This window comes from Varanus komodoensis, unplaced genomic scaffold (assembly GCF_004798865.1).
Source record: "Varanus komodoensis strain SLA01 unplaced genomic scaffold, ASM479886v1 scaffold57, whole genome shotgun sequence".
NCBI classification, from domain to species: domain Eukaryota; kingdom Metazoa; phylum Chordata; class Lepidosauria; order Squamata; family Varanidae; genus Varanus; species Varanus komodoensis.
Window position 1 is genome coordinate 2602844 of NW_025336182.1, and position 13088 is coordinate 2615931.

The window sequence follows — 13088 nt, forward strand, 5'->3', positions numbered from 1 at the left end:
CTCGCCGCCAGAGTGCACCGGCTCCCCTGCAGGGCGCATAAAGTTCGGGTTGAAAAAGGACCCTGCTCAGCCTCTTTGATGTATGTGTGCTTAGCTCAGTTTACTTTTCTATAAAGTGCCCGAGATCGTATCCCTAGAATCAAAATAAAAATTAGAAAGGCTTACCCAAGAAAACATGCCAATAAATTACGAAGTTGCAAAAGAGGCACTTGGGCAACTCTGACAATGTACCTAAGCAGGACGAAGCCCCAAAATCCAGCTTTGGCCTGGCACGCAGGTGACCGCCATGCGCAAACACAAAAGCTGCTGCACCTCCATATCTTAGATGCCCAGAAGCAAGTTTCTAGCCCTTAGGAGGCTCTCAGACTAGGGACGGGCGTGTTTAGAAATAACTGTGGTACTTAATGCAGGGACTGGGTGAGCTGTGTGTCCACCTGCCATCCTGGGCTGCTCTGGATGGACGACGGCGGCCCCCACCTTTGGTTCCTTGAGCTTCAAGCTGGATTTGGGCTGCTCAGCCCTTGAAAAGGAGGAGAGCTTCAAACAGAGGACCGCCCTCTGTGGAACAGGACTCAGGGCCACCTGCAACGGGATGGCTAGGATAGGATAGGATGGAGAAGGCAGGGCAGTCAGCAGGCGGGGGGCACGGACAGACGCTGCTGTATACTGGGTTGCTGAATGCGTGTGTGGCTTTGCGCTACAAGTCTCAGAGCAGCTCAACTTTAGGACAGCCTGAAGCCAAAACCCGTCAATAATTAGAAGCAATCGCTAAGAAGTGGCTTTAAAAACCACAGTGGTCATTCAAGCAAGACAAATTCAATCTTCTTGAAGAATCTCTCTCTCTCTCTCGTACCCATGGTACCCTTTATTTGTGTGTGTGATAATGTTTGTGCCACACATTCTTTGAGTAATGAACAACAATAATTTTTAAAAGACAACTCATAAAAGCTATCAAACAATGACAACCATGAAAGCGAAATCGGACACACCCACCCACCCAGATGCAACTCTGGGGAAATGTTAGACAGACAGAGCTAAATAGCATCAAAGGCTCTTTAGCAGTAAAGCTTAACAGAACATTGGAAAGATGGAGCGCACACAACGGACTTGCTTTGATTTTTGAAGACCTAGCATCTTTCAAGTCCCTTCTCTGCTGGGACAAGCCATGATCTCCTGGCCTCAGTTCCCCACCTGTGAAATGGAACTACTGGCTCCTTGCCAGGACCTTTGGGCCCTACCACCTAACAGGGAACCACCTGCTGCCTTGGGATGGTTCCATGTCAAAACTGGGGGGGGGGGCGCTGCCCGCGCCTCGCCCACTGCGGCCATGAGCGGTCCTGCGTGGGACAAAGCAGTCCCGGTCCAGGCAGAGCCACTCACGCTCCCGGTTCAGCTGGAAACATTCCCCGGTCGGTCTGGCGCGTGCCCTTTTCCCAGCTCATCTGCGGAAGGAAGGTTCTCCTCCAACCTCTCCCAGCTGCTGCTGAAGCATTTCGCTTTGCGCAGAGCCACATTTTACCGGCCGCTGCTTTTTCGTGCCAAAGCCACACACACGCCGTGGAACCATGGAAAGAAGAAAGCCGGGGAGGGAGGAGGGGGAGAAAGCCCACCCCGCCATCTCTTTGTTCCCGTTCCAATCACGCCTGCCCGTGATCTTCGTTCTGCAGAGCTGCTGCCCTTCGCCCGTCTGGTTCCCGGTCCTTTTCCCCAGGTGGCCCGTAGGCCTGGGGCTGCCGCCAGGAATCCTCTCCACCCCTTTCCGTCAGAGGATTATGTGACTGGAAGTTCCTTGGGGCAGAGAGAAGCACCAGTTCTCTTGCGCTCTGCAGCTTTCCCTTCACAGTAATGGTGTGATTTAAGAATGTGAAAGATGCAGCAGGCCAAAGAGCCCAAACTGCAAGCTGTGGGTGGCAGGATGCGGGTGACCCGTGGGGAGGGCCATGGAAGCAAAATGGGCTTTTCCGAATCCCCTAATGCTATCAGGGTTTTTAAGGGGGAAAGGGAAGTCCTGAGTCCCTGGGGCCCACAACCAAGAAGGCCCTGCCCTGTTCCCCTGCCAGCCGACCCTGGATGGCAGAGGGACACGGTGCAGAGCCTCTTCCGATGGCCTGAGGTGGGCAGGATGGGGCCCAGGCCGTGTGGGCAGCAAACCTGCTGAGGGACTGCAGGGACCTGGGGACCCATTGTGACACGTGCCACGTCGGTGCACCCTCTGCCCCCGGGGAGACACGCAAGGGGAGAGGCCGCGAAGCTCTCCTCCCCCAGCGCCACGGAGACCTGCCCCCCACCGGCGTTGCCAGTCTTCCATCGCTGGCAGGTGGCCTGGGGCCCTTGGGAACCGTGGGCCCATGGGAGCGGACATGAGCCACGAGGCAGCCCGGGAAGCCACCGCCCGCGGCCCCCTGCCACGGTCCACCCCCACGCCCAGAACGGCCTGGGGCAAGGCCCGCCCCAAGGGGGGGCCGGCCGTGGGCATCGACCTGGGCACGACCTACTCGTGCGTGGCTGTCTGTCGGCGGGGGAGGGTGGACGTCATTGCCAATGGTCACAGCAACCGGACCACTCCGAGCTGCGTGGCCTTCACGGACCGGGAGCGGCTGGTGGGGGAGCCGGCGGAGATGCAGGCCGGCCGCAACCCGGAGAACACCGTCTCCTGCCTGAAGCGCCTCATTGGCCGCAGCTACGAGGACCCCGTGGTCCAGGCCGAGCTGAAGCACTGCCCGTTCCGCGTGGTGGAGGGCAGCCACGGGCAGGCCAAAGTCCAGGTGTCGTACAGGGGGCTGGAGAGGGTTTTCCACCCCGAGGAAATCTCTGCCGTGCTGCTCTTCCGGCTGAAGCAGCTGGCCGAGGCCCACCTGGGCCACCCGGTGACCCGGGCCGTCATCGCCGTCCCCGCCTACTTCGGGGACGCCCAGCGCCAGGCCACCATCGACGCGGGCGCCATCGCGGGCCTCGGCGTCCTGGCCTTGATCAACGAGCCCACCGCTGCGGCCGTCGCCTACGGCCTCGATGGCGGCAGCCACTGGCAGGCGGAGAGGCGCATCCTGGTCTTTGACCTGGGCGGGGGCACCTTTGACGTCTCCATCCTCATGGCCCGGGACGGCATCTTCGAAGTGGTGGCCACCGCCGGGGACCCCCACCTGGGCGGAGCGGACTTTGACCGCAGGCTGGCCGACCACCTCGCCCAGGAATTCAAGAGGAAGCACCAGGGGGATCCGACCCAGAGCAGGAGGGCGATGGAGAGGCTGAGGGCGGCCTGTGAAAAGGCCAAGCGAGCGCTCAGTTCGAGCGTCACGGCCACCGTCTCCGTCGACTCCCTCTACCAGGGCGTGGACTTCCACACCGTGGTCACCAGGGCTGTCTTCGAGGACCTGTGTGCGGACCTCTTCCAAGCCACCCTGCTGCACGTGGAGAAGGGCCTGGAGGACGCCGGCCTCGGGAAGACCCAGCTGCACGACATCGTGCTGGTGGGGGGCTCCACGCGCATCCCCATGGTCCAGAAACTTCTGTCGCAGTTCTTTGACGGGCAGGAGCTGCGCAGGGCCATCAACCCGGAGGAGGTGGTGGCTCATGGGGCCGCCATCCAAGCCGCCACCTTGACCGGCCACAGGTACCAGAACCTTCAGAACCTGCTCCTCTTGGAGGTGACCCCCGTCTCCTTGGGACTGGAGACCGTCGGGGGCGTGATGGACGTCGTGGTCAAGCGCAACTCCCCCATCCCGACAAGGGAGACCCGCAACTTCTCCACCACGGAGGACAACCAGAGCAGTCTCTTCCTGCAGGTCTATGAAGGGGAGCGCACGCTGACCAAGCACAACCGGCTCCTCGGGACCATCACCCTGAGCGGCCTGCGGCCTGCCCCTCGCTGCGTGCCCGTCATCGTGGTCACCTTCCACATCGATCAGAACAACATCCTCACGGTCTCCGCCATGGAGAGGTCCTCCGGGAACCACAACCAGCTCACCATCACGGACACGCGGGGCCGGCTGGACAGAGAGGAGATGGAGCGCATCCTGCGCGAGGAGGAAGAGCACCGGGCGCACGAGCAGGCGGAGGAGGAGAAGCGGGCAGCCCTGAATTCGCTGGAGTCCAGCGCCCTTCAGCTGAAGAGGGTGGCCGCAGCGGGAAAGGCCCTGGACGACCGGGCCAAGAGGAGAGTGCTGGAGATGTGCGAGGAGACCGCCGCGTGGATGGAGGGCAACCGGCACGCCCCCAAGAAAGAGTACGAGGCTCGGAGGAGGGAGCTGGAGGACACCTGCTGGTCCATCATGGCACATTTTGGCACAGATGGAGAGAGGCCCTAAGAAGTGCCAGGGGAGAAAATTAATGCAGGGTAGGCTGTACGGCGCATTAAAAAAGAAGACGAGTGGGTGGAAGCATTCTGCTTTTTCCAGGTGGCTGAGCAGCGGCAAGACGGTGCTCGTGACCGGCAGCCAAAGAACGCCATCGGATCTGCAACTAAACGTTGCAGCGCATTCCCCCCCCACCACTGGACTGCTCTTGCCCAGCTGGCCAGCAGCCGAACTTTCCTCAAGGATTCCTTGCCCAGCCTGGTGCCTAGCAGAAGTGTTGGCCTGCAACTCCCACCAACCACACTGTTAGGGGATGATGGGACTTGCAGTCCAGTGTATGTGGCTGCTACCAGGCTGGAGGAGGCTGGGTTTGACTATGCTGGAGGAGAACCTAGCTCTGGGTTCTCCAGTGTGGCTCCCAGGTGCTCCCACGGCCCGGGCACCTGAGGGTGCCCTGCCCCTTCCGAGTCACCTGTATGCATTTAGCTCGAGCTGGCACTCTGCAGAGCAGGGGGGTGCACAGGCTGGGCCTGGGGTCCAGGGCTCCCCGGCCTGGGGTGCACCCACACGAGGGCTCCAGGGTGGCAGAAGCAAGTCCCCCTTTCTTCCAGGGGTGCCCACTGTGCTTACAAGGTGGGGCCACACCTGCTCAGAGGTTGGTGCGTGTGTCTTTCAAGCAGGGTGACTCAGGCACCTGGAAGCATTGGCGGGGGGGGGGGGTAGGCGCACAGCGGGCCTGGCCTCCTGGCGCACCGGCGTCCCGTTCTTGCCGCCACGGGGCACGAGCGCTGGGCGGCCGGCCAGGCCCCTTCGGCGGCCGTCGGGTGGCCGCTCCGCGGGCGGACGGGCGGACGGGCCTCTGGGCACAGCGCGGGACACGGAGGGGGCGCGCAGGGCGGGCCCAGGCGCGCCTCGGCCCGGGGAACGGGTAGCAAGCGCGTCCCGGCGCGCCGAGTGCTTGGCAAGGGAGGCACCGTGGGGCGCGCGGGCTGGGGATCGGGCGCACGCGGCCAGGGACTGGCCGGCGGCGCCCTGCGGCGGGGGGCCCTTCCAGCGCAGCCCACCCACCTCCCAGGCGGTCCCCCACATCGCGGGGGGCGGCGGGCGGGGGTTGCGCGCGCAGGGCCGCTCGCTGCGCGATCCACACCAGCCGCCAAGGCCGAGCTCTGGGGGAGCGCCGTGGCTGAACGGGGGGGGCGCGTGTTCAGCCGCCCCCCCCCGCGCGGCACGACGAGCCCCGGGCCTCCCGGGCCGGGCCAGCTCCACGCCCGCGGCGCGGCGCGGCGCGGCGCGGCGGGCTGGCCCGGATGGCTGGCCGGGAGGGCCGCGCGGGAGGACGCGCCGCCTGCGAGCTGGCGCTCCCCGCGCCGTTTCCTATAAGCCGCAAATTATCATGCGTGCCGCTTCTCTCGGCGGTAATAAGCTTTAATCACTGTGAAGTCATTTGATTTCCCTGTACCGCGATTTGGCTGTAATTAATGGCCACTTACGGGAAGGGGAAGGGAGGGGTGCTTACGGGTGGCTCTCCCCCACCCCTGGGAAGGGTGGATTCCTCTCGCTCTCTCCCTTTCTTTCTTTCTTCGCCTTCAAGAAGATGAATAACATTTGGAGAGCTCAGATAGAAACTGCCAGAAATATGGCTGATTGGAAGTCCTCCAGGGGGCTGAACGCGCACCTGTCCTAAGAGCAGACCGGCACCATCAGAGAAGGGAAGAGGGTGCAGGATCCGTGCTCATGCAGCAAAAGAGCACACCATGTGCCCTTGGGGTCAGCATTTAGCATCCGACAGACATCGCCTCTGATGCAGTTTTCTAGTCCTCATGATATGCTTGTTTTCTTTAAATAGACGTTCACCCATCATTGTGGTTTTCCTTTAAAAAAACAAACAAACAAGTTTCTAGACCTTGTGCCTGTTTTGGGATTTTAACGTGCTATTAGTGGTCATGCCTGTGTTCCTTTTTTAAAAAAGAACATTCCCAGCCCTTGTGGCATTTGTATATTTGTGAAGCCAGCTCCTGACCTGGATAACGACATTAATTTCTCTTAAGCAAGTTTCTAGGACTCATGGCTGGGCCCTCCTCCTGCTTTTCCAAAGCACCTTTATGTCCCTCTTGGCTGTGCCACTCTATGCCTGAAAGTGTGTGGGGGCCACACATGGAAGGCCCAGGGGCTGAATAAGGCCAGGAGCTGGGCTTTGGGGCTCTCTCCCTCGCTAGGAAAAGCAGTAGAAACTGCACCAAACAACAGAGCAAAATCAGAACTATACAGATAATGGGAATAGGTAAATAATCTGCAGGGTTTCTATGCAGTGTGTTGCGGTTATTCGCTCTGATTTCTTTCACTTTGCTTTTTAAGACGAGACAACTACATGCAGGGCAGCCTTCTTGACAGTGGGATCCATGTCCGGATGCAGCACTGCAGGCCGCGGGGTGCGTGACGGGGCGGGAGAGCCCCCGCATGCCTGCCTGGGGAGGCTGCTGGATGCAGGGCAAGACGGATCCGCTCCAGCGAGGCGCCGCTGCTGCTTGTGAGGCGCGGGGTCTGGCACTTCCAGGTGGGGGGGCAAGTGATTTGGGCCCCGCCTGTGTCATTCTTGGGCTTGCTGCAGCTTTGCCGGCCACACACGTTCCACGCTTATTCTTGCCTCTCCGCAGAGGATTCCCTTCCTCTTCTGTCTTTCTTTTTCTCGTATGATTGCTTCTTCGTGTAGATGGTTGCCTCCTCTGGCATATTTATGCAGGGGAGATGCCTGGCCCCTCCCTTACAATGTTTCGTGATTTTCTGGAAAAGGCAGCAACATCTCAAAATACTTTCTGATGCTGTTGTGAACCAGTTCGAGCAGGGCAGTGCCGGGGAAAAGCAGCAGGCAAGAACCATGTGGCGACGAACTGGCTCTGAGCTCCAAGCAGGCAAGAAATACGGACACTGGGGATCCGGCCACAAGCAGCGCCCGTTCCTCTGCACGGGGTCAGAGACCGGCTGTGGGAGGTGCTCATGGGGGAACGGCAGGGGGGCAAAGGGTTATGGTGAGCTGCAGGGAGAGAGGAAAGTTCAGACATGCACCACACAGGTCTTTGTGGGCAGGACACGGGTGTCATGTCCAGGAGCCCGCAGCCCTCCCTTCGATGGCTCCCACTGTCTTCCAGTGAACTCTTTGCATGCTCTAACCCCCCTCAGATACTGTCAGAGCTCACCACAAAGAAAGGAGAGGCTGAGGGCAGGACCCTGCCAGAAATGGCCACCCAGGGAGCAGCAGGGGCAGAGAGAGATGTCTTCTCATGGACGGGGATGACACGTGAAGGGGCTGTTGATTTGTGCAGCTCTGAAACGCAAGTGGCACGGAGGTCAGGGCTAGCAAACAGTTCTGCCGCCGCTGCTCCAACGCGCTGCTTTTGACGTGGTCGCGGGGAGGCCCCAGCAGGCCCAGAGAGACCCCTCTCGGTGCCTGCCGCCTCCCCCCCTCCCCGGTGGCGCTGCTCTTCCATAGAGATGGTTCTTGCTTTTGCGTTGCATTGAACCAGCGTTTTGCTTGCTTTTATATTTTAACGGCTTGCGTGGCGTTTTGTTCCTCCAGCCATTCGTACTGTGCTCCAGGAAGGTTTGTCATGGGCAGTCAAAAGATAACCAACCAAAGAAGGGTTCCCCCTCGCTGCCTTCCTGAAGGGGCACCCGGTGCCTCGGCCTCGCAGCGGCCGCATTCACTGCTGTTCAAGAGTTTGCCCTCTGGGAACGGAGCGTTTTGTGCCCACCCGTGCCCATCCTGGCAAGCCCCACGCCCACTGTGGCGGTTTTGCACGACTGCCACCTCGTCCCTTAAAGCTCCAAGTCATTCCCCCTGGGAACCCTGTAAGCACAGCAAGAACGCAGGAGCAGAGCACGGGGGGGGGGGGGGTCTGAGGGAGCAGAAACAGCCATTCTCTGCTTCACAGCCGAGGCAGCGAGGGCCCTGCTCCAAGGTCAGGGTCCGAAATAACCTGGCTGCACCACTGCTAACGCACACCGCCTGGGGAAAAACGGGATACGATGCACGGAAGGTCTTCAGCGCTCCTCCGCTCCTGGATGAGAGCCTCGCAAAACGCCGCAGCCATGCCTAGCGCTTGCTTTTGGTGTGGGGCGTGTGTGTCAGCCCTGCGAGAGTCGGGAAACGTTCCCCACCTCCCATCCCTTTGCTCCAGGGAAACCCGGCCACGGGCCGTGGCACACGCCCTCCAAAAGCAGCCCTGCCACGCAGGCCTGGGGCTTGCCCCTCGGCACCAGCGTTCGGGCACGGCCTGCCTCTGCGTGGCTCTGCCCGCGAGGAGCGGGGGATCACTGCCGGCGCCTTGTGAGTGGCTGGCTGCCGAGGCCCCGGGGGCGCTCTAAGCCTCCCCGTGCCGCTTGGGCCCAGCCGGCTGCGCCAGGCACCCCCGGCCCCGGCCCCGTTGTGCTCTCTCCCCCCCACTGTGCAGCGCTGGGCAGCTGTTGGGGTGGGCCATGCCGGAGCGGGGGGCTCGCGAGAGCCGTGAAACACATCCGCCGGTGCCTCCCCCGCTGCCCACCCAGGGCCGGGGGTCAACGAGGGGCCTCGGGGGGAAAGGTGCTAATGGCCGAGCCCGGCTGTCAGGCCGACTTAGCCAGCGAGCCTCCGCGGCACAGGCTGATGGGGACGGACAGCTGGCCCGGCTTTGACCTTTGCACCAGAAGCGACAGCGAGAGAAGGCCGGGGAGTCAGTCCGCGGCAGAGGCGGCGAGCGCCGGGGGGTGCCAGGTGCTCCCTTCTCGGCCAGCAAAGCACACGCGCTGGGAGGCCCCGCAGGGGCTTGCAAAGCCCCGGGGGTGGAGGGAAGCCCCATGGCACGGCTGCTCCCTGGGGTCTCCGGGAAACACAGAACGGCTTCATGCCTGGGACTCGGTGAGCACGGCAGCCTGCCGGGGGCAAGGAGGCCGAGCCGGGGGGGCGTGGGTCCAGCTCGTGCGCAGCAGGTGCTGGGCCCCCAAGTGACAGGGATGCCCGAGAGGGGCTTTGCCTCCTGGAGTGGTGCATGGGCAGCCAAGGGGGCCTTTCCGTGGACAGGAGGGCTAAAGGGTGAGGGAGGAAGCAGCAGAAAAGGTGCCCCAGCACCCGGGCAGCGCCCTTCCATGGTGCCCAGCTGGGCCCGGCCCGGCCGTTGCAGACCGTGGGGCCGGGGAGCCTGCTGCGCAACGCCGGGCGGCTGCACCGCCTCCCCCGGGGCTCAGCTAAGGAACCCCGGAAGGCGCAGACTGAGAGCCTGTGGTGAGGACCCAGCACCGGGACGCCAGATTGGCAACCGATTGTTGCTAGCGGCTGCGCCAGGGAGGGAAAGATGCGACGCCCTTCCACCTGGCTTAGTCGCATTGTTGGGCTTCCATTCCGGCAGCAGGAACGCCTCCACGGGTGTCGAAAGGGAAGACCCTTCCATGATGGAACAACAGAGGAGCAAGCAGGCCCCTGGGCAAGGCAAGCCGGGGGAGGAAGGAGCATTAAGGGCTGGGAGGCTTGCGGGGGGGGCGGGCGGGGGGGCCCTGCTGTTGTCCTCGTCGCTTGCTCTTGCTGCTGCCGCTCAGAGCGCTCCCATCCAGCAGGTGGGCTTCCCAGAAGCACCCGGTTTCCGAGAGGCATCTGACCAGCCCCTTGGAGATGTTGGAGGGGGGAAAAGGCCAGCCCTCGTTCTGAGCCAGCAGGGCTGTTCTGATGGGCGTTGGAGGCTCCCTGTCTGTTCCCCACACCCCGTGACGCTTCTCCCCGTTGAAACACCATCCTGTCTTTCCTCGGCCCCCTCACTCCTGAGCTCGCAGGCGGCTGTTCTCCTCCGGCAAAGCCTGGCCCAAGATGGCCACCACGTACTTTCCTGGCTGTCGTGCATTCCTTTCTCCCTTCGAAGGGTTTAGTTACCGGCAGCAAGAGCTATACAACGCAGCTGTTTTGGTGCACGACTCTCCCCGAAGTGTGTCCCCCACGGGCTTCTCCGAGACTGAATCTGGCCCTCGGACAGAAGGACGCTCCCCTTTTCTGGCTCAGGGGGAGCTTTGAGGGCGGTTCATTTCTGCACGCAAGTCTCGCTTCCCCTGCCCTGGGAACCCCCGAGCCGATGGCACACCGACACCCGGCAAAACCTGTGCCCCTTGCACACCCCGGCGTGGGATCGCGTGCGTGTGGCTGGCGGCAGCTCTGGGCTGGTCACTGGTAGGCATCGGCCGGTTCCAGCGCTCTTGCGCTTTCTTTCCTGAGTCTTACGGCAGAAAAGGCTGGCCGGCCAGTTCTGCTGGGGCAGCTTCGGCGCCGGCTCCTTAACGCGCCCTTGCCGGGCGGTTTGAGTGAAGGCGAGGCCATCAAAGGCCCGGCTGCTCACGCATCCATCACTGCTAATGGCTCCTCCGTACCCTTTTCATCTTCCCATCCGAGCAGGGACTGCGTGTCAGGAAATAGAAAGCCGTATGGCTGGCCATTATTCAACGGACAGGAGACGCTACGCAGCTCGGGGGAAGGCGGCGGCGTGTTTGGACAACTGCAGGAGTCAGATCAAAGCCTCTGGAGCTGCTCCATGGGGCCTCCCTCATTCCCGCCCCAGCGAACAGGTCCCTCCGGCAGCAGTCCTGAACCCCCGGGAAGAGGCTGGGAGGGGGCCTAGGATGGCGTCCCTCTTTTCAGCAGCTCTCGCCAGTGGCCGGTGGCCCACGTGCCCCTCAAGCTTCCCCTGGAGGCTTGTCCGAGAGCTCCCCAATATACAGGGAAGGAGCCAAGCATTCTTCTCCCGGAAGGGGGTTCTGCAGAGGAGGGGACACCCCAGAGAAGGCCCTGACCCTGTGCTGCCTCCGTGGTCGATTTCAATGCCTCAGCAGGTCAACACAGGTGTAGCTAATTATTCGGCGGCAATGAGGGGCAATGAGGGGCACCGAGCTGGTCCCAAACTGGGAGTGCAGCAGGCTGTGGGGCTCTGCAGAGCTGATAAGCTGCTGCCTTCCCTGCAGAAGCACAGGGGCCGGGCTTGGGCTCCGCCTCGCGGAGAGCGTCCTGCCGTGGGTCCTCTCTGCAGGAGGTTGGGCTTCCCTGGCCCCCAGCCAGCGGTGGCCTGGCCACTTCTGTTCGCCCTGGCAGGCCTCCCAGACGAGGCACAGCGCCCGGGTTGCTCTGAGATCGGCCGGGAACGCCCCCTTCTGCCCAGGCTGATGCCAGGATCGGAGGGGCAAATGACCTCAGGAGGGTGCCAAGCAAAGCCGGCCGGAGAATCCAAACCGGCAGCACCCCCTCCCCGTGCTGGGCAGACTGGGGGGAGTGGGCTGGGGCAAGGAAAGGCGTGCTGAGCCCGGCCGGCCCGCTGCGCTTGGACAAGAAACATTTTTCATAAATGCCTAATGGGTTGGGGGACAATAAAAGGGCAGTTTCCAAATGCCCCCACGAGGCCTGCAAGCCCCACAAATGGTCACTAAATGCTCAGGCGTCTGGACGGTTGAATTCACATCACGGCTGGAGAAATGAGGGATTTGGTGCACTTGGCACCTGGGCAAATATTTAGGCCGGCGGACTCCTCCTCTGCATGTTTCAGGGAACCTGCTGATCACATCTTGGTCCGAGTTTCGAATCTACCCAGGCAAGTGATGGATGAGAGTTTTGAACCAGAGCCACCCCAGTCAACACAAACACAAGTGCCTTTTTGGGCAAAACTTGCCCGTTTCTTGGTTTGCCGCTGCGCTCACGAAATGCGTCCTTTTCCCCATCGACTGCAGCACGATAGTTTGTATTTCCCCTCCCCCACGCACATTTTAAAGCGCATATTTTTATAACAAATACACATCATCATGCTGCAGTCGACGGGAAACACGATGCATTTAGCGGTGCATTTTTAAAATTGAGAAGAGGCTCCACCCTGAGCAGCCTTGCGAGCGCTGCACTGGCCAGGTGTGTGTGTGTGCACAGGTGGGAGGAGGGGAAATACAAAATATTTTGTATTTGGGGCCCCACTTAAAATGGGCTGCAGGGGCACCACCGCACCCCAAGGAAGGGAGCCGGGCATGTGCTTGCTGCTTGTGCCATGGGGGGGGGTTTCATGGGGGCCGGCTGGTGGCCCGTGCCACGGAGCCACACAAGTGCATGCCCCTTGCCCGCCCAGAACGCCCCCCTCTCCACCCCCTTTCCGGGCGTCTCTGAGCCAGCACGTCTCTGTGGACAAGTCCGTTGTTCGGCAGGAGCCCAATTAAAAGTGGGGTCGCAGGACGTGACCTCCCGGCCAGCTCCTCCCCCTCCGCCCGAGTGCGATCGGGGCTGCCTCCTCTGCAGCGTCATCCACATTCGGGTCTTTATTCTGCACAAAGAAATAGATCGTCTGGATACTGGGATCGCAGACTGGAGCTAATCAATCAGGGCCAGCAAAAGGCTCGCTTTTTCTTCGGTCTCCTCCTCCTCCCAGTTTGTAGCAGGGGGTTTGCGTTTATGCAACGGGGAACTGCCTGCTCAAGGGTGTCACTGGTTTGGTGGTGGTATTTTGTATTTATCACTGTTGCTAGCTCTCCTGAGCTTGGCCTGTGGCAAGTAGAATTCTTGTTCTCAGTGTTTCCGCTGCACATTTTCCCCCTCCCACACGGTGGGCAGGAGCAGCACCTTCCCCTGGGCCAGACAAAAGGGCGTTGGTTGAGACGGGGCCTAATGCAGAGCATGGAGCCCCAGGGCCGGGGCAGGAGTCTCCACCCGCCTCCTCCAGCCACCAACCGTCTGGAGATTCCTTCTTCTTCGCGACGGTGCCTCCACCAGGTCTCTCTGGAAAGACTGGGATGCTCTTGCCAAGCCTGAATAACCAGAGC

At 61.5% G+C, this 13088-nt stretch overlaps 1 protein-coding gene across 1 annotated transcript; it reads left to right on the top strand.

Moving 5' to 3' along the window:
* Window positions 1–2360: 2360 nt before the first annotated feature.
* LOC123032881 (heat shock 70 kDa protein-like) lies at window positions 2361–4304 on the top strand. Its single transcript, XM_044449060.1, has one exon. It carries the CDS (start codon window positions 2361–2363, stop codon window positions 4302–4304), a length of 1944 nt encoding a protein of 647 aa, XP_044304995.1.
* The last annotated feature ends 8784 nt before the right edge of the window (window positions 4305–13088 follow it).